The 27,820-nt window shown below is 39.2% G+C and overlaps 2 protein-coding genes across 2 annotated transcripts in view; one reads left to right on the forward strand and one right to left on the reverse strand.

Annotated features, from left to right (window-relative positions):
* The window catches only part of col4a6 (collagen, type IV, alpha 6), a 542,265-nt gene that overhangs the window by 308,806 nt on the left and 205,639 nt on the right, over nt 1–27,820 (forward strand). The window contains exons 24-27 of the mRNA XM_028815433.2: nt 9,085–9,156; nt 9,585–9,692; nt 14,659–14,871; nt 17,212–17,370. Coding sequence (XP_028671266.1) covers nt 9,085–9,156; nt 9,585–9,692; nt 14,659–14,871; nt 17,212–17,370 — 552 coding nt within the window. The remainder of the gene's footprint in view (nt 1–9,084; nt 9,157–9,584; nt 9,693–14,658; nt 14,872–17,211; nt 17,371–27,820) is intronic.
* LOC127529743 (craniofacial development protein 2-like) overlaps nt 1–27,820 on the reverse strand; it is a 928,907-nt gene that overhangs the window by 230,787 nt on the left and 670,300 nt on the right. The window lies entirely within an intron of this gene.

A 27,820-nucleotide genomic window follows, 5' to 3' on the forward strand; every position in this document is an offset into this window, starting at 1 on the left:
CCATAGTGGGTCCCCAGGACCATGTTTGGGAACCACTAGTAATAAGCCTCGTGAAATTGTTATCAAAATTGAAGCATATTTTATCAATTTAAAAAAATAAGTGACTGCTTTTGCATTCTGTAATGGTACTAGCCACGGTTTATCTCAAAAACTGGTGATAGAATAATAAAAAATATTTGCTACCTCTTGTTCTTTGTGCATCTTCAGCGCGTTTCCTCTCCATTCATGTGTATGTAAACGCCTCTTCACTGGCGCTTCATTTCTGCATTGGCGCTCCTTCTCTCTCAAGCACGATCCTGTTAAGTCTGCTATCATTATTTTTGAGGTGACTTTCTCACCTCCAGTCCTGTTTATAATTGTCATCTTTGAAGGCATTGCTCTCTGTGTACCTCGTTACTGCTCCTCATGCATCTCTCACTCGCATTTCCTCTTTTGATCTTGTCACAGATTGCTCAGAGGGACTAGATACACAGACCTTAGCATTTTACTACATAAGAGATAATGGGTACTGTGGTCCTAGAGTGGAAAAAAGATTTAAAACATACCAAATAAATCAATTTATCAAGCTATAAATGTTATTAAGTATTCATCCACATTCTGAGATTACACATGTATTGTAAAATAGGGTATCCATGTTGTTTAAAGAAGGAAAAAAAGCAAAACATTGTTGCAAGATTCCACCATATTAAAAGGAGACCAACTGTGCTTTTCACTTCACTATTCTACTTCCTCTGCAGTAAATTTCCGGGCCAGGGGCATGAATTCACTTTGGAAAGTCATTGCAAACCATCATTGATATTAAATGTTGATGCCCAGATGTGAATTGCTGTGTCTGTTCTGTAGACAACTAGATAATAATAACTGAAAAAAGTCAAACTTACTTTCACTTACAGTCTTTTACTATACAGAAGTGTATTTCTGTATTTCCCATAGATATTGCATGCTGCTGTCTGGTGTCAATATGAATATGTTTACTTTGGTGGTCTAGTGAGAGAAAGATTGAGCGCATTTGTACCATGTAATGAAGTGCCATGCATACAGTACACTACGGAAAGAGTGACATGCAAGTGGCTTGCCTTTTTTAAAAATCTAAGGCTTTTATTAAAAATACAATGCAGTGTAATCAGTTAAGTTCAGATTGATTGTTTTTGTACAAACCAAAATGAAACTCATTATGTGTGCTTTCCACTAAGCTTCAGTTTGGCACTGTAGGCTATATAAAAAAAAGCAAGACAGTGAGTGCCAGGTGAAAAGTAAGCCTATTTAGGAGAAATAATCATGATTTCAGCATACGTCTGTCTGTTGTTGCAAGTCACAGCAGAACATAACCACTGCAGGAACAGAACTGCAGAGGCATTAGTAGGATAGTAAGTAAAATATACAGCAGCTTGACCATGAAAGGAGTTCTCATAAATCCACCCTTTAACGCCTGCTGCAAGCAGACAAGCCAGCAAGAAATGTATCCTTACATCAAGGTGCTACTGTATATAAATAAAATGTATTATTATTTTTATTAATAAAATAATACAAAGAATCAATGATAAAATGTATTATTTACAGTTTATTTTTGATGTCACAAGCATGCCTTAGAAGGCTTTTTTTTTAAATTGGCACCCCAGTAACCATTAGGTCCATTATAAAATGCATGAGCAGGCTGTTTTTTTTTTATTTTAAAATTTGCTACACTTTAGAATTTAGTTTCATGTGGCAAAATTAATATACACCATGACTGTAAAGAAATAACTATAATATGAAAAATATTGAGCTTGTTCTTTAAATAACACAAATAACAAATGTTAAGTTAAAATAACAGAAGTAACTTAAAAGTATGAAAATTAATAACTCAGAATTAACTTTTTTTATACTTCCTGTCGCTGCACTGTAGCAGACCTCTTAGTGCATCTCTCCTACTTTTTGTTCTTAAATTGTGTAACATTGTTTCTTTTGTTTTCTTTTACTCGTTTGCAAGTAGTTATTTCTATAAAATGCTTTAGAACATTTGCGAAAGTTTCTTACTTTTGATCGTTATCACCTTTGGAATCCAACGGGACACTAACGCACTACCTGCGCAGGAAATCCCAGGTGTGTGGCCGGCGCTGTTCATTTACAGCCGGGATGTGCTGCTATCAATGACACCAGCTACCAGTTACTCCCCGTGTCCTATTAATATACTGGACAAATTAATATCTTTGAAACCCAGAAAGAGAGGAAAAAGAGGTTGACTATGAGTACATCTGAGACAGAGAAGTTTTAAAACACTTTTGCCAACCATCATCATGAGCAACGCACAGTCCTTGCAAAATAAACTGGACAAGCTGAGAGCATCTGCGCGATACCTCCACGAGTACCGTGAAAGCTGTCTGATGTGCTTTACGGAGACCTGGTTTAAGAATACAGACTCAGATACAGCAGTTGCAGTAGTTGGATTCGTTTGTGTACAGCAAGACAGAAATCCAGCTTCTGGTAAGCAGACGGGTGGTGGGGTCTGCCTTTACATTAACAAAAGGTGGTGCAGGAATATCACTGTAAAAGAGTGCATCTGCACGCCGAATATTGAACTACTCACTGTTGGACTTCGCCCATACTATCTACCACCGGAGTTAAATCAATTATTTGTGACAGTTGTTTACATACCGCCGCATGCTGATGTGGGAGCTGCAGCTGAAACGATTCTTGAAACTGCTCATAAACTAGAAACCACCTGGTTCTTTCAAACTTGTAATGGGTGATTTTAATTTATGCAATCTGGAGTCAGTATTACCAAATTACCATCAGTATATGAATATTAATACTAGAGGGGACAAAAGCTCTGGACAAGTGCTATGGAAACGTCCCTAATGCCTACATATCACATCACAGAGCAGCCCTGGGTGCGTCTGACCACATCGTTATTCATCTACTCCTGAAGTACAAACGAAACTGAAACAAGAAAAACCAGCCATATGAATAACACAAAACTGGTACAAGGATAGTGTAGTGGAACTGCAGGAATGCTTCTCCAGTACAAATTGAGATGTGCTGATATCCTCACAGTCACTGAATGAGGCCACTTACGCTGTCAGTGAATATATGAAATTCTGTCAAGGTGTACCCAAATAGTAAGCCATGGATCACTAAAGAGGTTAAAGCATTACTAGATACTATTGGAAAAGCAACATGTACATCAAGAAAATAAGATAGAAGATAAGCGAATTTTACAGCAAAGGATTAACAGGTTAATTAAACAAAATAAAAAGATGTGTGGAGAAAAAATCAAGAGGTGGTTTAATGATAACAATTAAAAGCAGGTCTGGAAGAGACTAAAAACAGTTACAGGACTGGGCTCTAAAAAGAGTGTGAACTTCCCAGCTGACAAAGACCACAAGCTTTTAGCAGATGAACTGAATAACTTTTTTGCCAGATTTGAAACAAATTATTTCAGCACCCAGAATACAGAAATAAAGGAGATGCTTTATAAAAACACCAGGAATTCTGCTGTGATGGGGTTCAGTTTAACTGAAGTGGAGAAAGGCTTGTGGCAAGTTAAAACAAACAGTGCAGTGGGACCAGACGGCATATCAGGTCGGCTCTTAAAGTCTTGCTTTAAGCAGCTCTCTCCAGTTTTTCATTTGCTTTTTAACTGGTCTCTGACCTGTGGTATTGTACCTAATCTGTGGAAACAATCAATCATTAGCCCTGTATCTAAGGTTTCTAGGCCAAGCTATTTAACTACAGACTATAGACCAGTGGCACTTACATCTATTCCAATGAAATGCCTTTGAACATTTGGTGTCTTTTCAAGACAACAATCAATTTGCTTAACGTGCAAACAGAAATGTGGAAGATGCTCTGCTTGTTATCTTACATCAGATCTACACCTTTCTTGATCAGCCTGGTTCATATGTCAGAGCACTATTTTTGGATTTTTCTTCAGCGTTCAATACCATACAGTCTCATATACTGATTGGGAAATTGAACACTATAAATGTAAACCCATTTATTACTCTGTGGATTCAGGATTTTCTTTTAAATCGTTCAGAGACAGTTAAAGTACAGGACACTTTTTCAATAGTCATTCATTCAAACGCAGGAAGTTCGCAGGGGGGTGTCTTATCACCATTACTGTTTACTCTGTACACAAGTGACCTGAGACAGAACAATGACCACTGCTCCATTATCAAGTATGCGGATGACACCATGCTCATAGGAGGCATACTGTATCTGGGGAGGATGAAAGCCACTATATAAATCAAGTGGACTGTATGGTAAACTGGTGCAATAAAAACTCTCTCACTCTGAATGTAAAAAAGACCAAAGAAATGATATTTGATTTTAAGAGACAGAAATTTGTATGTTCACCCATTGTAGTTCTGGGGGAGGAGGTAGAAATAGTGACTAAATATAAATACTTAGGAACTAACCTAGATAACAATCTTAACTGGAATACTAATGCAAAAAAAATATTCTCTAAATGCAACCAGCGTTTATTTCTCCTCCATAAACTCAAAACTATTTAAAGTAGACAAGGACATCATGTTGTCCTTTTATCGCAGTCTGATCCAATCTGTGATCACTTTCAGTTTCATTGCCTGGTTTAATAGTCTGACAAACCAAAACTCAAAAAAAGCTCCAGCAGATTATGAAGTATGCAGCTAAAGTTATTGGGGCTGATGTAGATGATTTGTCTAGTGTGTGTCAGAGGGCAATGTTAAAGAAACTGGAAATCATCTCAACTGATGACTGACATCCATTACATGCAGAACTAAAGTTCAGTAAATCAGGAAGAATAGTTGCTTTGAAAACCCACACAAATCGCTCCAGAAACTCTTTTCTTCCTAGTGCCGTACAACTTTTCAATAAGAAATATCGAAGATAATGATTAAGGTTGTTGATATATATCCTGTAACCTTTTTATTTTTTGTGTAAATATGTATTATCTAACTGCCTTACCTTAACCTTTCTTGTTTCTATTTGTCTGTTTTATTTCATTCTGTCTGTTATTAGATGCAACTGAGAGGGCAAATTTCATGTTTTCTTGTGTAAACATGACTAAATAAAGAAACCTTAAACCTTATAATGGAATAATATAGATTTGCCGTAAGATTTCTTGCATGAGCGTGAGAGTCTGAAAGCCAGAGTGTCACGCCAGATGCGTGAGAGCTGGCAACCCTGAAAGTGTACATTTTTTGTTTCACTTGAGTTGAAAGCCTAAACTTTGACGAACATGAAATCACCAATAAACTATGTCCATTTATGCGTCATTTTATACAATACATACTGCGTTTGAAAACTTTGTTAAATATTTAAATAATAATTATTTAATAAAAATGATTTAATATTTATTTTATATTTAATTTTTATAACACTCCTGAAGTGTAGCTTTTTTGTTATTGTTGTTTCCATATAGTGTCAAAATAAAGGAAACTATTTTTCAGTTCTGTTTTGTCTTGAGCTCATGTAAAAAAAATCGAAAATCATCCATATAAATGAAAAAAATGAGATTTTATTTTTTGTCCATATCACCCAGCCCTAACTGGAGCCATGATATAAGATTTGAAGGGGCACCTGCCAATAGGGAGTTAAAATAATTGATGCTGGATGTGATAAAAGCATGTATAAATTTCTCAGCATTAGAATGAGATAGGAATGAGCGAGCACGAGATATGTTACTGAGGTGAATGTAAGAAAGTTTCTTAATGTGGTTTATGTGGGTGGAATAAGAAAGAGAGGAATCAAGAATGACACCAAGATTCCTTGCATTAGAGGCAGGTCTGATGAGATCTTCGCCAGGAGTGATTGAAAAGAAGCTCAAGAAGTAGTGCTTTAGTGCCAACATGCAGGAGTTTGGTTTTGTTGCAACTTAATTTTAAAGAGTTTTGCTTCTTTCAGATTTTAATTTCACTGAGGCAAGTTGTGAGCTGATAAACCTCTGATGAGCATGAGAAATTACATTGGATTAATTGGTTATTATTTAACATCATCTTTATTATACATTATTGGTCAATCAAACAGAATGCATTCAATTATTCAAGGCACATAACACTTGAAAATAACTATTTATGAACAAAAAAATTGGGAGAACTGTTTGAACTTGCGTTTACAGGAATATGTAAGACAACTAATGTTAAGTGAAGCAGGAATTTTAAGTATGTTAAAATCTAGTATATAATACAGTATGTTTTCTGAAATACTTTATAATACCTCCATAAATTCATATGCTACTTTAAATATTATGTGTTACAATGATAATCTATAAGTCCAAAAGCAAAATAACTGCAAGAAAAGGATATAAGCACTTTTTTTTCCCCATGCTAAGTAAAGATGAAGAGTGGGCCACAAAAATCATTGAAACCTCAGAGTTGAAAAACTGCAGTAATTGATTGTATTTTGTTGAAAACAAATCCCTGATCTTTGGACTACTTCAGAGGTCAGTTCTAGTCTCTTCTGAAATACCTCCAGCTTAGGCCTAGCCCTACAAGACCCCTGGTGTAGTCTTCCCTGTGCTCCATTTTGCAGCTACAGGTATCCCTGCCATACTGCTGGCCAATTTCTAAGTAAAGGGACAGACAAGCCTGCAGCAACCTCCCATAACCAGCAGTTACAGATCTGGAGAATGTGTACTCTTTTATTCAAGGTATGCTTTTTCCTGCCTCTCCACCTGGTATCCCACCTGGGGCAGGTTACACTTGGCCTCTGTAGAAAAATAATTTTAGGGTAACATAGCATTCATCTTAAAGAAACAGCATAAAGTGTTAATATCTATACATTTACCTTGGAGAGAAAATTCCATGCAAATCCTTGCACTTTGTGGCAGGAATGAATGTTCTGTGTTACCACTCTGCCTATGCTAAAACACCTATTCAAGCAAATCAGGAAACCAGATAAAAGTTAAGTGAACAACATAGACAACAATGTAATACATAAAATGTACTGAAAGATGACCAAGAAATCAAATTACCTGTACTCAACAAGACAGAGCAGTTGTTATATACACAGAAATTTCAAGGGTGGTGGCTCAAACAAAAGGATATAAGAATAATAAGCATATAGTAAAATAGACTTTTATTTTATAAAGATAATTTAGGTTTAAACCAACAAGTGTATGCATTGATTGACACTGTAAGTAAATTCAATAGATTATAAAATGAACCTGTATGATTTGTTTCTCTAACCATTCTGATCATGCTGTAGAAGGATGCTCACTCTTTAGCATGGTGCTGCAAAAGAATAAATGATGCAATTGACAACATTCCTCCTACCTAGTTTCTGTCTTGAAAACGTTTTACTAACTTGTCCTACTAGAGGATAAGTTCCTTTCTTTCCCTGTGGTTGCTGATACAGGTCCTGACTCCAATCACATTTTCAATATCTACATTTAAAGTTCTTTAATCTTGCATGATGATAGCTGTCAACCTAATTTCAGAGTATTGCTTTTCACTTTGAATTACAATAGCTGTGCAAAATTTTCTAATTTCAAGAAATTTGATCATCATATACAGTACTGTGCAAAAGTTTTAGGCAGATGTGATAAAATGCTGTAAACAAAGAATGCTTTCAAAAATGGAAGTGTTAAATCATTTATTTTCATCAATCAACAAAATGCAGTGACCACCCTTTGCCTTCAAAACAGTATCAATTTTTCTAGGTACACTTGCACACAGTTTTTGAAGGAACTCGGCTGGTAGGTTGTTCCAAACATCTTGAAGAACTAACCAGAGATCTTCTCTGGATGTAGGCTTCCTCACATCCTTCTGTCTCTTCATGTAATCCTAGACACACTCGATGATGTTGAGATCAGGGCTCTGTGGGGGCCATACCATCACTTCCAGGACTTCTTGTTCTTCTTTACACTGAAGATAGTTCTTAATGACTTTGGCTGTATGTTTGGGGTCTTTGTCCTGCTGCAGAAAAATTTGGGGCCAATCATACGCCTCACTAATGGTATTGCATGATGGATAAGTATCTGCCTGTATTTCTCAGCATTGAGAACACCATTAATCCTGACCAAATCTCCAACTCCATTTGCAGAAATGCAGGGACAATGATCCCAAACATACAGTCAAGGAACCTCCACCATGCTTCACTGTTGCTGCAGACACTCATTATTGTACCGCTCTGCAGCCCTTCGATGAACAAACTGCTTTCTGCTACAGCCAAATATTTCAAATTTTGACTCATCAGTCCAGAGCACCTGCTGCCATTTTTCTGCACCCCAGTTCCTATGTTTTCGTGCATACTTGTGTCACTTGGCCTTGTTTCCATGTCGGAGGTGTGGCTTTTTGGCTGCAACTCTTCCATGAAGACCACTTCTGGCCAGACTTCTCCGGACAGTAGATGGGTGTACCTGGGTCCCACTGGTTTCTGCCAGTTCTGAACTGATGGCACTGCTGGACATCTTCTGATTTCGAAGGTTAATAAGCTTGATGTGTCTTTCATCTGCTGCAATAAGTTTCCTTGGCCGACCACTGTGTCTATGATCCTCAACGTTGCCCGTTTCTTTGTGCTTCTTCAAAAGAGCTTGAACAGCACATCTTGAAACCCCAGTCTGCTTTGAAATCTTTGTCTGGGAGAGACCTTGCTGATGCAGTATAACTACCTTGTGTCTTGTTGCTGTACTCAATCTTGCCATGACATGAAACTGTCTTGCCACAACCTCACCTTGGTAGCAGAGTTTGGCTGTTCCTCGCCCACTTTTAAGCCTCCTACACAGCTGTTTCTGTTTCAGTTAATGACTGTGTTTCAACCTACGTGTGACATTGATGATCATTAGCACCTGTTTGGTATAATTGGTTGATCATACACCTGACTATAATCCTACAAAATCCCTGACTTTGTGCAAGTGTACCTATAAGAATTGATGTTGGTTTGAAGGCAAAAGGTAGTAACACCAAATATTGATTTGATTTAGATTTTTCTTTTGTTCGCTCACTTTTCATTTTGTAAATTGATAACAATAAACAATCATTATTTATATTTCTGAAAGCATTCTTTGTTTACAGCATTTTTTCACACCTGCCTAAAACTTTTGCACAGTACTGTATATTTATAATATATTAATTATTTTTGTGTCCATTCTTTTCAATTCTTTTCTGTTTATGTTTCTAGGAATAACCTTGCCATGTACAATTGCTGGGCCATATGGTCCTCCAGGAATCCCTGGCACTTCAGGACAGCCAGGTAAACTATGCATACATTTTAATAGAATTTTCAATATACAAAAATAATTTATACACAGTAGGTCTTCAAAGAAAAATGGAATTTTAAATAACCAGTAACTGAAATGTTAGCAATTAACCTAGTAATATTTAAAAGTTGTGGTCTACAGGGGGCACACCAGCTGCCCAAACCTAATAATACCCTGAGCCCACTCTCTCCCCCAGTCCTTCCACAATAAACACGTTCCGGCCAGGTAAGTGTCCTGGCTGTCAACGACAAAGTTCAATTAGACTCTGTTACATACTTTTCTGATATTTCTATTTTTATTGTTTCCTTATAGTCTTAACCAAGTACTTCACATCCTTTTCCTCATTCAAAGGCATAACTAAGTTTGTTCAGAACCACTATTGTAAACTTAATTTCCTAATGATATATTATGGTTGGTACAGGCTCTAAAGGTCTGAGAGGACAGCCTGGTGCACAAGGACAGCCAGGCTTTAATGGATTCAAAGGAGAAAATGGTGATCCAGGGTCTTTTGGGTCTTCTGCTGTACCAGGTAATGTTTAAGGAAAAACAAAAAGTTCACTAGTTGCTGCACTGTTCTTTTATTTGGCTTGTAGCTATAACTACTGTATATGATATGTATGGAGGGGAAAACAACAACATGATTTTGGTAACCGTATTATTATTCCATGAAGTTGTATGTCAGAATTATTATTAAAATATTAAAGTTAATTATATAAATATTTATTTAAAAGTTTATGTGTATATTACTATGAAAACATTCTATGACATCTTAGAATATGTTATATACATTTTGTCCTTAAAAATTTCTAATTTCCAAACGTGCAATTTCCAAAAAATTAAATGTTGTACAGAAACATCTGTATTTCATTAAAGAAAGTAATATATTAATAAAAAGACCAGTTTTTCAGATAAGGAACTTCTTTATTTTGTTTTGTATATAGCCCAGTGCAGTATTAGACAAATATAACACACATATGCAAGTAATCAATGACATATTGAGCTCATTGAATCAGATTTATGAATTGAAACAGAAACAGGATTAGTCATACTCAAACTGGGCAAAGGCAAATAAACTAAAATGGTAGTTTAGGACAGATATGGCATTTTAATTGTCAAATCATTGATGGCAAAGTGAGCATAGCAACAAGACTCAAGGTGGTCATCCTGCATCAGCAAGGTTTGTCCTAAGCAGAAATTTCACAAACAGGAGATTAAGATGTGATATCCAAGTTCTGGTGAAGAAGCATAATGGAAATTGACAGGGCTGAGCACCAGCAACCCAGTGGTCAGCAACAGAATCTGTATGCAGCCAATTAGAGATGCTGCACATCAAACTTGCTGTAAAATTTTAAGATATCCAGAACTCCAATTACAGTACACTCCTCTATGATCAAGAGATATCTTGTCAAATGTGTTTTTTGTAAAAGAGTTGCTGCCAAAAATACTTTTCTTGAAGTGGATGCAAAGCCAAGCCAAGAGACTCAACCATACACAAACACACAAGGACTAGGGTGCTGAAAAATTACTTGATTGTACTCTGAACTGACAAGTCAAATTTGAAATTTTTGGCTCAAACAGGAGGCAGTTTGTCAAAAGAGGTGCTAGAGAGCTCTGTATGGATGAGTGTCTGCAGCCAACTGTGAAGCACAACAGAAGTTTCCTGCATGTAAAGGTGCTTCATTTTTATAAATTTAGTTGGTGTACTGGTCAGAATGAGTATAATCCTCAAAGCTAAAAAGCAAAAATAGATTCTCATCCATCACACAAAACCACCTGGAAGGCATCCGATCAGTTGCAATTTTATTCTGCTGAATGACAATGATCCCAAACATACAGTCAAGGTAATTAAAAGAAAAAAAGAAGGGAGATTATATTGGAAAATAACCATATTCATATTTACCCAGATTTTTCTCCTTCAACAGCTGGCAAATGAGCTGAGCAAAGCTAAAATCAGGTACAGCCTTTTGTTTCCATCTAAATTGAAAGTGAATGTCGACAGCCAATTCTACATCTTTAGTTCTCCTGAAGAAGCAGAAAAACAGCTAAAAAGACTCCAACATCATCTAAAATATGAACATGAGTCATGTCATGTTCTGGTAATGCAAAGAAGATTCTGCTTGCAATTTGGTTGTTATGTAACATTTGCCTGAACTATACATGGTTTCTTTTTTGGCCACTTTTCTCAGTTACTATATTGAAATTTATTCTGTTAAATATATGTATATTTGGTAACCATTAAGTAACTAGTAATTTAACACTAGAGTCCCTGAAGCCTATGAAAAAACTTGTAATCCCAGGCCACTTTAAATTCCTTTGCACCTCTCCATTAGTGTACTTTGTTTTATAAATGTGTTGATCTGCACAAGCAGTAAGCAGCCTGCTATGCCCACCCTGCCCCCCCCAAACCCCCGCCCCATCCACTGACGCAACTCAATTCGCAAAGAAGATTTTCAGAGCTCAAGTCTGTTTATCTGGGTGTGAGGTGCCTGGAGGGTAAATAATATATCATTTCATGTGTGTTCCATGTCTACAACAATCTATGTAAATGTAGGATGACAAGAAATGCGAGGCAGGCATGTTTTAGTTATAATTGACAAAATGTAGACATGCAGTGTATAATGTGTGAAGACTGAAGTCCAAATATAAAATAAACACTTTCACAAAAGGTATAAGTATAACAAAACAAGTGTGATTTTTTTCAAGAATATAACCGAAGAAAAAGAAGTTGGCTTAGGGTACAAAGTATGTCTGCTTGGTTGGTGCAGCAGTAATAACCGCCGTCTCATAATCAAGATGTTGTGGGTTTGATTCCTGGGCCCTCCAACATTTACCATTTTGAGTAGTGAACTGCTATTTTTATTGCTATTGTATAATAAAAACATGCATTTGATTTGAATTTGTAACAGCCAGTGTAAATTTACGGTACTTTTATGGTAGTGTTTTTTTTTAATTCAGTTTTATTCTCTCATTTCTCATTTCTCACATTTCCTGTCATCCTACATTTACATAGATTATTGTAGACATGGAACACACATGCATGTGTTCCAAATATTTACCCTATACAATTCTAGGCACTTCACACCCAGATAAAGAGACACTAATGGAGAGGTGCAAATGAATTTAAGGTGGCCTGAGAATACAAGTTTTTTCGTAGGCTTCAGAAATTCTAGTGTTAAGTATGTGTGGGTCTAGGTCTGACTTTTTAAGTAATGGTTTGATGACTGTCACTTGTAGTGCAGTATCTGATCCTGAAAGGTGATATGTCATGGTGATGGGTAATTTATTTAATTTATTTAGAAACTTTGATAAATGTCTTTACACCTAATGTGGATGATAGAGATTTCATCCAAAACGTATTTGCATCTATTCCCAATATGAACACTAATAAAATTATAATGGCTTGAGACTTTAATTATGTTTTGAATCCAGATATGGATAGATCTTCAACTACAGTACAATGGCAATAACTTCTACTGCCACATAAACAATCACATAGTTAATAATGGATCATAACTTATCAGACCCATGGAGATTCTTAAATCCAAACTCAAGAGTATATTCCGTCTTCTCACCAGTACATCATAGTTACTCAAGAATGGATTATTTCTTTATTGATACTAATTTATTGCCCACTATCCAGTCTTTTAAGTATGAGGCTATTGTTATCTCCAGTCATGTACCACTAATCTTGGAGCTTTAATCACTCTGCCCTACACATACATTTTATAGCTGGCGTCTTAATCCCCTGTCATTAGCAGATGATAACTTTACAGAATAGATAGATAGATAGATAGATAGATAGATAGATAGATAGATAGATAGATAGATAGATAGATAGATAGATAGATAGATAGATAGATAGATAGATAGATAGATAGATAGATATGCCTGTTTTGCCATACATGCCAGTAAGACAAGCATTAAAAATATGTGCTGTTCATCAGACAAGATGTCAGCTGACCAAAGCACAGCCAAAAACACTGATCCTGTCCACCCAAAGGTCAATACAAATATGAAGGAAAGGAGAAAAAAAACAGTATTCCAACCTGTAATCATATTGTGTATCTGCCTCACAAGCTGCTGTGCAATACACCACAATACCTGGAATGATTCATTTGAAAACTCAGTTTAAAAAAATAAATTAATTAAAGGGAGACACACATGTGTGGGTGATTGGGTTACAGGGAGATGATGGCCCGAGAAGTTTAGTCACTTGGTTACCGTGTGACTGCAAGTGTTGGAAAGTAAGAATTCCAAATTGTGTAAATCCAGAAGTTAAAGTAAGATCCTTCCCAGGTACATTGAAGATAATCTGAACTCCCATGTTAAAGATGAAGTATCCTCCTAATTGCTGCATCTTCTGGTCTGAACTCAACTCCTGGTTTATTTTTTTAAATAATAACTCTTGTCATTTACACTCATCAGTTTGGTAGAATCCTCACATTGATAAATGTTAAAAATATTTAAAATGGCCCACCTGAATACGTATATATGGAATAACAGACAAAAAACTCTGTGTACTGCTGGGAACAGCTGAAAACAATGTACTGTAACTGCTGTACTCTACTGGCTTCCAATTACGTTATCGGCTTATTTCAAGATCTCTATTATTACATATACAGCTTTAAATGTTTTACAGAACATAACAATGCATTTGCACCAAAGTTGACATAAGTAGCGCTTTGAGTACTGAGAAAAGCGCTATATAAATGTAATGAATTATTATTATTATTATTATTATTATTATTATTAAGTATCTCAAGCAGCTGGTCTTCCAAAGATTCAAGGTATAAAAAGAAAATTATGTGGGAAGGGAGAATTAAATAGTTTGTTCTACAAAACCTCAAATGTTGAAGTCGTTTGAATTTGAGTAGTAGCCAAAATTCAGGTACAAAGAGGCTGATTCGAATGTACAGAATACATTTGACTAAGTTGCACATTGAATGATTTAAGAAAGTAATGCAATGATTTCCCCTCAGTTTCACTTTTCTGAGCAAATAGGCAAAGCATGAAGATAAAATTATGTTTAAAGCCTAAAATATACAAAGATTTGTGAAAATATACACCTACATTGTTAGTACTGTAGCTTCAGTTAATTAATTCTGCAGCAATTAATTTATAAGTAAAAGTTCTTCCAGTACATAACTTCAGACTGTGTGGTTTCTTTGGTTTAAAGTAAAGTACATAAGAGTGGCATTATAACATAGGCTTCTTTATAAATTTTGCATGTTTTCCCTGCATGCTGACCTAAAGCTGACAAAAATCATTCTAATGCATAAAATTGTGTGGGACATTTTTCCGTGGCTGATTGTTGTGTGCACCTTCTAATAAGCTGGCTACTCAAGAAAATTGAATTCTACCCATGTAATTCTTTCTATAGTCCAATACTAACATAAAATGAGTGATTAATTAGATGAAGAAAAAAGAACAGCTGAATATTTATATTTATCTGTGGTTTGTAAATAAGATGTAGTTTATTTTTACATGTGTTTTAGGACCACAGGGTGATCAAGGAGCTCCAGGACTACCTGGTTTGGATGGAAGGGATGGAACTCCTGGGAACAATGGTGTTCAAGGACTACAGGGAAGTAAGGGAGCACCAGGTAATGTGCTTGGTGTACAGCCTGGTTATACTGGAGAGAAAGGACCTCCTGGACTGCCTGGAGAAAAGGGATTTCAGGGAAGCATGGGACTTCCTGGAGAAACAGGTAAGTATGTTGGTTTTGTAATACTTTTGAAACAGATAGGTAAAATTAGAAAATCTGTTATCATTTTAATATGCATATGTTGTCTTTTCAATATAGCATATACAGTAATTCTTGAATAAATGGTAGTAATTGAATGAATTAAAAAATGAATCATTCAAATATATAACAAAGTCTATCATGGTTATATCCCTGATCCCTATCCACACTAAGAATAACATAACAGATTCTGAAAATAACAAGGATGGGATGGGCAAAGGACAGAGTAATAATAGAAACAGAAAAGAAGTATCAAAGTAAGAAGCTAAAGTTTTACTCTAGTATGCTAGGTAATGTATTCCCCCAATTAGCAACCTCCCAAGTCAAGTAACAACCATATACTCTCCATTCTTATCCTCTGATTTACTCTGCCCAAGTTCTGGACTGTCTATCACTTACTAGTACGTCTTTTTTCACAGCTAAAACTAGGCTCATCGCATCAGTAGCAAGAGCCTTTAAAGCCAATTTTAATAGTTGCTCATGTTTTCATTGATGGTCCTCTATTAGATTGGAATGCTATTTGGTGGCCCCAGGTTTCTCACCCAAAACAATGCCTTAATCTGTAAACTTTTACTGTAAGTCATTTTATAGGACATATGAGCTTGCATTTTCTGTCCGTTTACCTTGGAATAGCTACCAAGTAGTGTGGTATACAGTAAGACATTAGTGACTTTCAAAACTAAACTTGATATTTTTTAGAAGAATTAAATAGAGAGGACTGGCGAGATTTGTTTGGGTGAAGGGCCTGTTCTAGATTGTTCTAATGTTCTAAAAAGTTGTAGTTGGCTCATTCCAGCTATTTACAGCCTCTTTCTTTTAGAAAGTGAAGCAGTATTAACATTTTCAAAGGAATTTTCCTCTATTATCAGCAAGGAAGTCATCAGTCCTCCTGTCAACCTTCCAGGTGGTATACTGTTGTCTGATTGCAGAGGTTTTATTTCATTGTTATTGTTAGTGTAAGTTGTGCTCAATTTAACCTCTGCCTTGTTCTGCCCTGTGCTGCTTTTCAACTAGCACCACTAACCATACTGCATTATTTTAATGAAAATTATTTCTAGAACCAAAGAGCAAGGACACACTTTCAACAACAGGGCTGTTTCTTGCTTTGCACCACGTTCTGACAAGATAAGCTGTGTCCCATACAACCATGTATTGGATAAACATGTTAATCTATGAGAAGGTATTAGGAATAATACTGGGATTTTACTGTACACAATTAAACAGTTCTTAACAAGGCTTTCAGGATATTGGGTTACATAGCACACTATGTACTGAGCAAGTAAGGTTATTGATAAATAGTACAACATGCTTTTGAAGATTCATCTAAAATATTGTGGACTGTTTTGGTTTCACAAAGTGAAACTTAAGAGAAGAGCTCGTAGAATACTGGGTATAAATTATAAGAAAAACAAGAAAGAGTTGAATCCTTTCCGGTGAACTGAAGTGAGATAAGAAGTACTATGATAAAGCTGTTAAATTATGAGGAAATAAGAAGGGTGATGAAACTGCCACTTTAAAAATGATTTTTCAACATGTATGCAGGAGCAAGATGGAAACTGCTTAAGTGAAAAACTGTAAGAAAGCATTTCCTTACTCAAAAAAACATAGTTATTAGAGCTTATCCAGGTACTGCATGTAGGCTAATGGGCTTGTTTAGATCAAGATATTCTTATATCTTTAAAGCATAATAATTGTATGACTGTCTGCATTGCAGCCATGGTTTTCAAACTTTTTTGAACAAGTACCATTACGCGAGGACCAGTAAACTGAAGTACCACTGACAATGAATCGTTAATTTACGCCCATGTTGTTTTGAAGAAAAAGTCACTATAATGACTATAATTATGACATTAAAGTGATATTTAAAGTGACGAAACTTGTTGTCTATTTCTGTGCTATTCCAATTTCGAACCAAAGATGTGAGTAGGCAACAAGTTTTCGGGAAATGGGTGCCCGCTCTAATAAAAGCCGGCTTGGAGTCTTCCACGCATTTACAGTAGTATACTTATACTATATATGATTATATGCAACATATTGGTATTCTAGCAACATCAATTCGTGGAAAATAAAGGACCACACGAGTACCACTTGGCATGACATGAAGTACCACCAGTGGTATGGGTACCACAGTTTGAAAACCGTGGCATTACAGCATATTCAAATATCATTCACAGCACAAATTCAGGCTGTTAGGGTATTGTGGCAGTGAAAGGAACGCTGAAAGATATAGGGCAAGATAAAGGGTAAATTTTTTGTAAATTATGTAATATACAAAAAATGTATCTTTTCTCATTTAAAATGTAGGATTTGAAGGTCATCCTGGCTTACTAGGTGCCAAAGGAGAACATGGTCAGAATGGGTACCTGGGCAATGTTGGTCTACCTGGACTTCCTGGTCCTAGTGTACCTGGTATTCCAGGAAAAGAAGGACCGTCTGGGGCATCAGGTTTACCTGGATTACCTGGTAGGTAATGCAGTAACAACATAATTTCAGCAAACTGCAGTGTATATCATACTATACCATCTAGATAAATCATATTTACTTTGAATTTATGAATCAGGAAAGTTACAACATGCTTGACTTTCTTTTACACATACAGTATACCAAATGTAACTATAATACTTTTTATTTTGTTTATGTTATTATCTGCATTGTATTACAAAATATGGTGTGCAGCACGAGTACCATTATTACATAATATTTCATTTATAATATTTTAAGGTTGCCTGCAGCTGTTATCACTCCCTTCAACTCAGAACATCGTTAGACATAAATGAGGATGGACTTGGCAATGAGGACAAACAGCAGCAGAGGTGGTGCTAACAAGTACTTTGTGTTTTTATTTAACAAAGTATTTAACTAAATAAAGTGCAGTGCAGTTTTGTCTTTAAATAACTAATCAGGTCAGGTCAGGTTAGATGACATGCAGTGGTACAGTGTGTTGCCGCACCCACCACACGACAAAACAGCTCGGGGTCCTGGTTGGCAACACCCCAGGAAGACATGCGATCCATTCTCACCCTCCGGAAATGACCATCTGTCTGCTTCAGCCAGGTGTTACTTGTGTATCCTCTTGGCCTGGTCCAGCTGCTCAGGTCCTGAGCAATGGTGATCCTGCTAGCCGGATCACCCTTGGAGATTTGCACCACATGATCATAGTGCTGTAATTGACGTTCCCTCACAGTGCAGGTAATGTGCCTCATTCAGTACTCCATGAGCAACCGCTTGTTCAACACAAAGTCAAACCAGCGATACCCAAGGGTTCTCCACAGAGAAACAGTACAGTAGGAGTCTAGTCTTTGTCTCAGGTCAATGGATAGTGTCCATGTCTCACAGCCATATAGCAAATCAGGGAGCACCAGGACGCTAAAGACTTGGAACTTTGTCCTTTTTCAGAGATATCATGAGTACCGCACACCCCTTTCCAATGACCTCATGACCCCAGAGACAGACACACTGCTGATGGCTGTGCCCGAGAGGTCATTAAAGGCCTGGATGTTGGTTTTTATTCAGGATACTCTCAAGCCCAGACACTCAAGACTCCTCACTCTCTCTCTCTCAAAGGCCTCAATCAGAGCCTCCACTGACTCTGCAAAGATCACAGCATTGTCTGCAAAGTCAGGATCAGTGAATCTCTCTTCACCAAGAGATGCTCCACAGCTGCTGGACCCCACAACATCTGCCCAACACCCAGTCCAAACAAGCATTGAACAGAGTAGGAGCAAGAGTACACCCATGATGAACCCCAGAATCAACTGGGGAAAATGTAGAAGTTCACTCTGCATAGTACCAGTGTAAAGGCCGGCCATGATATCCAGCAACTTCAGGGGTATCCCGCGATGTCACAGGGCGGCTTGATCAACTGAGTTGAATGCTTTACAAAAATCGACAAATACTGCAAAGAAACACTGCCTATATTTGTGTTTGCGCCCGATGAGAACCCTCAGTGCCAGGACGCGGTTGATGGTAGACATCTTATGCATAAAACCAGACTGCTGCAGTTGCAGGTAGGTGAGCAAGTGATTATGGAACCTATTGAGGATGATCCTAGCAAGGACCTTAACAGGCACAGAGAGCAGTGTTATCCCCCTGTACTTGCAGCGGTCCAGGCAATCACCTTTCCCTTTCCAGACAAGGACAATAAGTCCCTTTTTCTAGTTAGTTAAGATGACTCCTGTCTTCCAAATGGAAGCAAAGATTGCTTGCAATGCCAGGAGGACAGCCTTACCAACAGCCTGGAGAAGTTCACATATACCGCAGATCCATGCAGCCTTCCCTACACTCAGCTGGTTCACCACCTGTGCAATCTCAGTGATATTGGGTGGTTCACAGCTAATTGGAGGATTACCCTCAAGAACCGTGGACATAGAGATATCCAGCAAACTAGCAGGAGGATCAGCTTTAAACAGTGCTGAAAGTAGCTGGCCCAGCGGATTACAACTGCAGTATCATTTGTTCCATCTCCCTCCCTAAGTGCGATTCTCCAAGAAGCAAATCTGGATGTGCGTAATGCTTCAGTTCCTCTGTAAGCAGGACATTGGTCACTAGACCATAGATGGTGTGTCACTTGCACACAGATTCCTCTAACAAACACCTCATTATCTGCCCTCAGAGTCCTTGCAGCCATTCTTCTCAGTTCCCGGTACAGACCGGAGTTGCCATCAAGCCGTGTGCTGTGAGTCCTCTTGATGATATCCAGGGTGCCCTGTGAGATGAAATACCTCCTTCTGGGGACACCGGAAACACCAACCCAACCCTCAGTAACCTTTAAGGTCTTGTCACAGAAGGTCTCCTACATCACATTAGGATTGGCTGTCACGCCTAAGCCTGCAAGTTCCTCACACAAACTGTGTACAAACTCATTAGAAATAGTCTGATCTTGGAGCCTGGTGAGGTCTATTGTTCTAGTAGGTGGTAGTTTACTGGACCTAAGCTGGATCTTCAGAGTAGCAACATCAAGTTAGTGGTCAGAATTCACAAACTGGAGACTTCTGTAGATCCTACAGTTCTGTAGGAGCCTCCAGCATCTGCCCACGAGGATGTGATGGGTGATTTTGATTTTAATTTATGCAATCTGGAGTCAGTATTACCAAATTACCATCAGTATGTGAATATAAACACTAGAGGGGACAAAACACTGGACAAATGCTATGGAAACATCCCTGGTGCCTACATATCGCATCACAGAGCAGCCCTGGGTGCGTCTGACCACGTCGTTATTCATCTACTCCCGAAGTACAAACAGAAACTGAAACAAGAAAAGCCAGCCATACGTATAACGCAAAACCAGTGCAAGGACAGTGTAGAGAAACTGCAGGAATGCTTCTCCTGTACAAATTGGGATGTGCTGATATCCTCACAGTCACTGAATGAGGCCACTTACACTGTCAGTGAATATATGAAATTCTGTGAGTCTGTGATCATTAAGGGAAAAACTGTCAAGTTGTACCCAAACAGTAAGCCATGGATCACTAAAGAGGTTAAAGCATTACTATTGGAAAAGCAACATGCACATCAAGAAAATAAGATAGAAGATAAGCGAATTTTACAGCAAAGGATTAACAGGTTAATTAAACAAAATAAAAAGATGTATGGGGAAAAAATCAAGAGGTGGTTTAATGATAACAATCCAAAGCAGGTCTGGAAGAGACTAAAAACAGTTACAGGACTGGGCTCTAAAAAGAGTGTGAACTTTCCAACTGACAATGACCACAAGCTTTTAGCAGATGAACTGAATAACTTTTTTGCCAGATTTGAAACAAGAGATTTCAGCACCCAAAATACAGAAATAAAGGAGATGCTTTATAAAAACACCGGGAATTCTGCTGTGATGGGGTTCAGTTTAACTGAAGTGGAGAAAGGCTTGTGGCAAGTTAAAACAAACAGTGCAGTGGGACCAGACGGCATATCAGGTCGGCTCTTAAAGTCTTGCTTTAAGCAGCTCTCTCCAGTTTTTCATTTGCTTTTTATCTGGTCTCTGACCTGTGGTATTGTACCTAATCTGTGGAAACAATCAATCATTACCTCTGTATCTAAGGTTTCTAGGCCAAGCTGTTTAAATGACTACAGATCAGTGGCACTTACATCTATTCCAGTGAAATGCTTTGAACATTTGGTGAAAAACATTTTAATGACAGAGACAAAGTGTTTTCAAGACAACAATCAATTTGCTTACTGTGCAAACAGAAGTGTAGAAGATGCTCTGTTTGTTATCTTACATCACATCTACACCTGATCTTTCTTGATCAGCCTGGTTCATATGTCAGAGCACTATGTTTGGATTTTTCTTCAGCGTTCAATACCATACAGCCTCATATTCTGATTGGGAAATTGAACACTATAAATGTAAACCCATTTATTACTCTGTGGATTCAGGACTTTCTTTTAAATCGTTCACAGACAGTTAAAGTACAGGACACTTTTTCAATAGTCATTCATTCAAACACAGAAATTCCGCAGGGGTGTGTCTTGTCGCCATTACTGTTTACTCTGTACACAAGTGACCTGAGACAGAACAATGACCACTGCTCCATTATCAAGTATGCGGATGACACCATACTCATAGGACGCATATCTAAATCAAGTGGACTGTAACTGGTGCAATAAAAACTAACTCACTCTGAATGTAAAAAAGACCAAAGAAATGATATTTGATTTTAAGAGACAGAAATCTGTATGTTCACCCATTGTAGTTCTGGGGGAGGAGGTAGAAATAGTGACTGGATATAAATACTTAGGAACTAACCTAGATAACAATCTTAACCAGAATACTAATACAAAAAAAAAAGTATTCTCTAAATGCAAACAGCGCTTATTTCTCCTCCATAAACTCAAAACTATTTAAAGTAGACAAGGACCTGCAAAAAGCTCCAGCAGATTACGAAGTATGCAGCTAAAGTTATTGGGGCTGATGTAGATGATCTGGTAAGCGTGTCAGAGGACAATGCTAAAGAATCTGGAAATCATCTCAAACTGAATGACAGACATTCATTACATGTAGAACTAAAGTTCAGTAAATCAGGAAGGATAGTCGCTTTGAAAACCCACACAAATCGCTCCAGAAACTCCTTTCTTCCTAGTGCCGGAGATAATGATTAAGGTATATATCCTGTAACCTTTTTTTTTTCTTTTTTTTTGGTGTAAATATGTATTATCTAACTGCCTTACCTTAACCTTTCTTGTCTCTATTTGTCGGTTTTATTTCATTCTGTCTGTTATTAGATGCAACTGAGAAGGCAAATTGCATGTTTTCTTGTGTAAATATGGCTAAATAAAGAAACCTTAAACATGAAGCCACTTTCGCCACGGTCGCTAGACCCATGGGGACTGACACTATCTTCTTAGCCATTCCTGTCAGTGCTAGTGGTTGCATTGAAGTCCCCCATGTCCAGAGGAGTGTTACTTCATTGGCTCCCATCAACCACCGAGCGCAATAGCAAATACAATGTCTGCCTCACCAAGACATTACTCTCCGCGGTCAGAACATACACTGAGACAACAGACAAGGAACCCAGAGAGTACCTTAATCTGAGTCTCATAATATGCTCATTGAAAGGAGTGACATCAGACACCATCAGAAGGAGCTGATCCGTCAAAGCATCAGCTACTACCTGAGTATGACATCCATCAGAGCAACCAGACCAATAAAATGTATACCCATCTACTGAGATCTGGCCACTCCCAGGTCCACATACCTCAGAGAGCGCTGCCACTGAACTGCGGAGTTTATGAAGCTCTTCTGACAGAAGAGGAAGGTGATCATCATGCCATAGAGACAAGATGTTCCACGTGCCTACTCGGATGGACTGCCTCAAATTGGAACCCAAGTGCTGCTGTGTAGTGGGTGATGCCTCAGCACCATACCGGTTCTGATCCCCAACAGGTTTGACCTCTTTGACTCTCTGGCGATTTTGACTCTTCCAGTGATAAGGGCTTTCACCCATTTCTTTCATAATGTGAGCAGTAGAGGACATCCTCCTGCCATGCACAGTCAACCCATTTATTGACTCATGCCCCACCACCATCCATCAGCATCTTTGGGCAGCTAATAAGCCTTGCTGCCTTTCCCGCCTCTATTCCTCAGCATCTGTGGGACTCTAAAAGTGCCTGGTCATGTCTGCTCCTCTTCAGTGCTCAACATAGAGTGACCCTACTCTTGGGGCATCACTGCTCTACACAACCACAACTCACAACTACACAAACACAACTCTAATACCATGCCTCCTTTCTGCCACACTGGCCCTGCCTCAATCCTGACTTTTCACCCATCGTCATCTGGATCTACCTGTGACCTGCAGAGTGCCAATGTGGAACAGCAGAACAAAGTAAGCAACTAGCTCGCCTTCACACTGCACACCCAACAGCCACCAAACTCCACAATTACATATACCCATTGAACCTTAGCCTGAGCGCACCATTTTAATTTAAAAACCTGTATGCTGCCACAGACCCTAAACATGCATCATCACAGTTGTATATTGCTTGTGGGGTTTAGAGACTTAGAGATTCAGAATCTAATGTTAATTTTTGTGTATATCAAATGCTCACAAAGTTTATAATTCCATTTGCATTTTATTTGCAATGCAATTTTATTTTTCTGTGAGCATCGATGTTTTAAGCCAAATATGTCAACTTTTGCCACGGTAATCCCTGATGACGCTCGTTTGTGATGTAAATTAGGTGACGATATAAAGGCTGCCCCAAGCATTACTATGGTTAGAGTTAGGAGTTTATTTGGACATTTAAACCTTTAAATCCCTGTACTATAAAACTTTCTTTTACATTTTTGAGGTAAATTAATATGTGCGTGTTTATAATTTGAGATCAGGTTTTCGATTATGTTTTGGTTTTGGTGAGAAGGTATTTTTGTCTCCTGATTTTGACCATTGCCTATTCTTTGACTTTCGCATCTCCTGATCATCATCATTTTTTATTTACTATCTCTTGAGAGTCAATACAGAATCAGTAAAGGAACAAGCACATCTTCGTTTCTCACCTTGTTATTTGTGTTTTTTATTGTTTCTATTTAGGCCTAAATTGAGCATCAGGCAGTTTCCAGACATATAGCCAAGTTGTAGTGTTGTTTCAGTAGACTATAGACATAGATGTTTTGGCACCAAAGATATACAATATATAGTACCTAATAGTAGTATCCATCTCTGGAATGCAAAATGGCAGTTGGGTATAACAGAATTTCACTGTTACACTACATTAAAGAAAAAACACAGATGCCATTATTCTAAGCACAGCGAGCATATACCTATTTGCAAACTAGGGTGTTGTACCATTATGAATGTAGAGAAAAGTCAACCAAAATGACACCTTTTATTGGCTAACTAAAAAGATTACAATATGCAAGCTTTCGAGGCAACTCAACTTCTTCTATTTTGTTTAAGGAAAACACACAGATAAGCATGCACAGTGAATGTCTTCTGTGCAATATGAATAAAAATGTCTGCGTAATTTCAGCTGTATTCTGAAAAGCTTAGAAAAAACACCAATATTCTCAGAGTTGTGCTGACTATGCTGTTGGTTGCTTTGAACATAGTTTGTTGTTTTGGAATATAAACATCACTTTGATCCTAGGATAGAATCAGCAGAATACCACATCCAGTATCATGAAAATTTGTAAAATGCCTTATTTAGACCCACTGCACTTTTCCTGTTGTACAAAAATTGGAGGGGAAGTTATCTATCTTCTCCACAAGACTTATTTATATACAGTACCTATTTGGACAAAACTGGCAACACTGTGAAGATTATGTTTTTTTGTTAAGGGGTAAGCTTAGGGATATGCAGGTGGATGTGGCTATGATGTCCATGATAATGGACTACTTATTGTATCTGTCGGGCAGACTACAGTTTGTGAGGCTGAAGGACTGTGTCTCTGAATGTGGATGCAAGCAACACAGGAGCACCGCAAGGTGTTCTCTAAACTCTTTACACCCCATACTATAAATGTACCACCAAGTCATGTCACTTGCTGAAATGAACAGATGATTCTGCACTAATCTGATTTATTGATATAGGGGAATGAGACAGAGTATAGGAGTCAGGTGGAGAACTTTGGTTCTTGAAGCAGAAACATCTTAAAAACCAAGGAATTAGTTATTGACGTCTCCACACCAACGATCCCCTACATCTAGTCACTATTGATAGAGTGAATGTGGAGGTAGTGCACTGTTACAAATAGTTGGGGGTCCATGTCAATATCAGGCTGGACTGGCCTTGTACAACAGAGGAACACAGAGTAGACTAATTTTTCTTAGGATACTATGCTTCTTTAATGTCACAAGTGATACCCTTTACATGTACCCTTTACATGTGATGGCCAGTGTGACTTTTTTATGCTGTAGCATGCAGGGCCTATAACATCATTTCTGAGAAGCTCATTGAATCAGCAAGCTAAATTAAAGGCAGACTTAGTTATGGGATATAGTCTTGACCTGGTGGAAGTAGTAGCAAAGGAGAGAATGGACATAAAACTGAGTGCCAATATGAGCAATGCCCCTCATCCTCTCTCTGACACACTAGTATGTAGTACTTTGAGCCAACAATTATTCAGCAAAAGTGTGTGAAGAAACGCTACTGGGACTGGCAATCTGTCTTTGTAATGCTTCATTGTGAGTTTGACTTCTTTTAATATTTCTGGCCAAGTCAGGAGTTTTTTCTTTCCTTTTAGAACTTCTGGTGTGGATTATGTGTTTGTCACTCATCTCTGGACTTTCTCTAGCGTTGCTATTTCTTTTTTGTAGACTAGAGACCAAAATTGCACAAAGTACTGGAAATGAGATATAACCAGTGTGTTATAAAACTTGAGTATAACCTCCTTTGAGTTGTACTCCAGACATTGTGCTACAGTTAGGTCCATAAATATTTGGACAGAGACAACTTTTTTCTAATTTTGGTTCTGTACATTACCACAATGAATTTTAAACGAAACAACTCAGATGCAGTTGAAGTGCAGACTTTCAGCTTTAATTCAGTGGGGAGAACAAAACGATTGCATAAAAATGTGAGGCAACTAAAGCATTTTTTTAACACAATCCCTTCATTTCAGGGGCTCAAAAGTAATTGGACAAATTAAATAACTGGAAATAAAATGTTGTAGAAGGGTACAGCCCGGACACAGACAGGCAGACACGTTGCAGTCCATCACCACACGTTTATTTACACAATTCACTATACATACAAGTCCTTACGTGCACCTCACCAAATCCCCACAGTCCCCCAAAGTCCAGGCTTTCACCAGCCACTTTCTTCTTCCTTTCCACAACACACACAGGGCTCCTCCTGCCGCCTCCTCAGACCTCGTCTACCTCCTCACCCGACTCCAGCCTTGATTGCAGGGCGGCGGCTCCTTAAATAGGTGGCTGATTGAGGGCCGCACCCGGCCACCTGCCACATGACTCCCCCGCTAGCTGAGACCTCCTGGGACCAGCGAACCATTCCGGGAGGACGGGAACCCCTCGGCGGCAAGCCAACACACTGTAGCCTAGGGCCCGATCCTGTAAACTCAAAAGAAAAACAAGGGCGGAGGCGTTGCCCTGACGCAGGCCCTCGGCTCGTCCTCAGCTGGGCCAACGCTCTCGGCCCCGATCGGCGCCCCGATGCTCCCTTTCTCGGCTTCCCAGCCCGAGCAGTCCGTGCTCCCCGCCACGGAATCACCAGTGGGATTACTCTCCGTTTCGACCTCTCCAGCTGCGGGATTCTCCTCTGCCTCCGCAGAGGACGGCCCTTTGCGGGACACGCGCACCCAGCAGCATGTCCTCGCTTATCGGAGGAACTGGCTTCCCCAAGCCGCTTCCTCCGTTTACTTTGTGACGCCACAGCGGTTCGGATCTGCCCATTGTAAGAGGGCAGACCCAGCCTCGCTGGCGTCCGGAGCTTAACGGGGTCAGTCTCCCTTACCTTCCCCGCTGTGCCTCTCCGTCCAGGAGCTCCTGCAGTGCGCCAATCCTCTTCTGCCTGCGGCTCTCGATCGGACGCCACTGCCATCCCTCCTGAGTCCAGCGTCTCCGCCCGGAGGGCACATCGCTCGGCCGGCGGCGACAGCACAAGGCGCAGTCGTTCTTGCAGCTCCTGCAATATAGCCGCCAAGGAGAGAGAAGCAGACGGCGGTGGGCTTACCTCGCGAGTAGTTCCACTCACCGACTGCTCTCTGTGGACACTTCCTTGCTGCCCACTCGGGTTTCTTCTCGGCACGAGACGGACATTCCCTGCTCCCGCCTCTGACCAATCGTTGGTGGGAGGACAGGACACGCCGCCCAATCCCGTGCCTGCTACGAGGAGGGACCTTCGGTCTGTGGCCTCCTCACCCTCATTCCACACTCGAGGGCGAGGTTCTGGGCAGCTCCGCGGCTGCTGCGGCTGCAGCATCTCCTTCCAGGCAGCTCTCCTAGCTGCCACCGCGCTCCCAAGCTGCCCCTGAAACACAAAGTCTGAAACTGGACCGCTAATGGTCCGCAACACTGTATTCCCCTGTGGGGTTCGGTGCACGCCACCCCTGCGGCACGTGGGTGAGTTCGCCTGCTGTGCCGGGCCTTCCACAGACAATTCAATATATGCAGGTCCGCACCTTGTGCCAGGTGCAGCCTCCTGCCGACTACGCCACTGTAGAAGGGTACAGCCCGGACACAGACAGGCAGACACGTTGCAGTCCATCACCACACGTTTATTTACACAATTCACTATACATACAAGTCCTTACGTGCACCTCACCAAATCCCCACAGTCCCCCAAAGTCCAGGCTTTCACCAGCCACTTTCTTCTTCCTTTCCACAACACACACAGGGCTCCTCCTGCCGCCTCCTCAGACCTCGTCTACCTCCTCACCCGACTCCAGCCTTGATTGCAGGGCGGCGGCTCCTTAAATAGGTGGCTGATTGAGGGCCGCACCCGGCCACCTGCCACA

Source organism: Erpetoichthys calabaricus, chromosome 12 (assembly GCF_900747795.2).
Source record: "Erpetoichthys calabaricus chromosome 12, fErpCal1.3, whole genome shotgun sequence".
NCBI classification, from domain to species: Eukaryota; Metazoa; Chordata; class Cladistia; order Polypteriformes; family Polypteridae; genus Erpetoichthys; species Erpetoichthys calabaricus.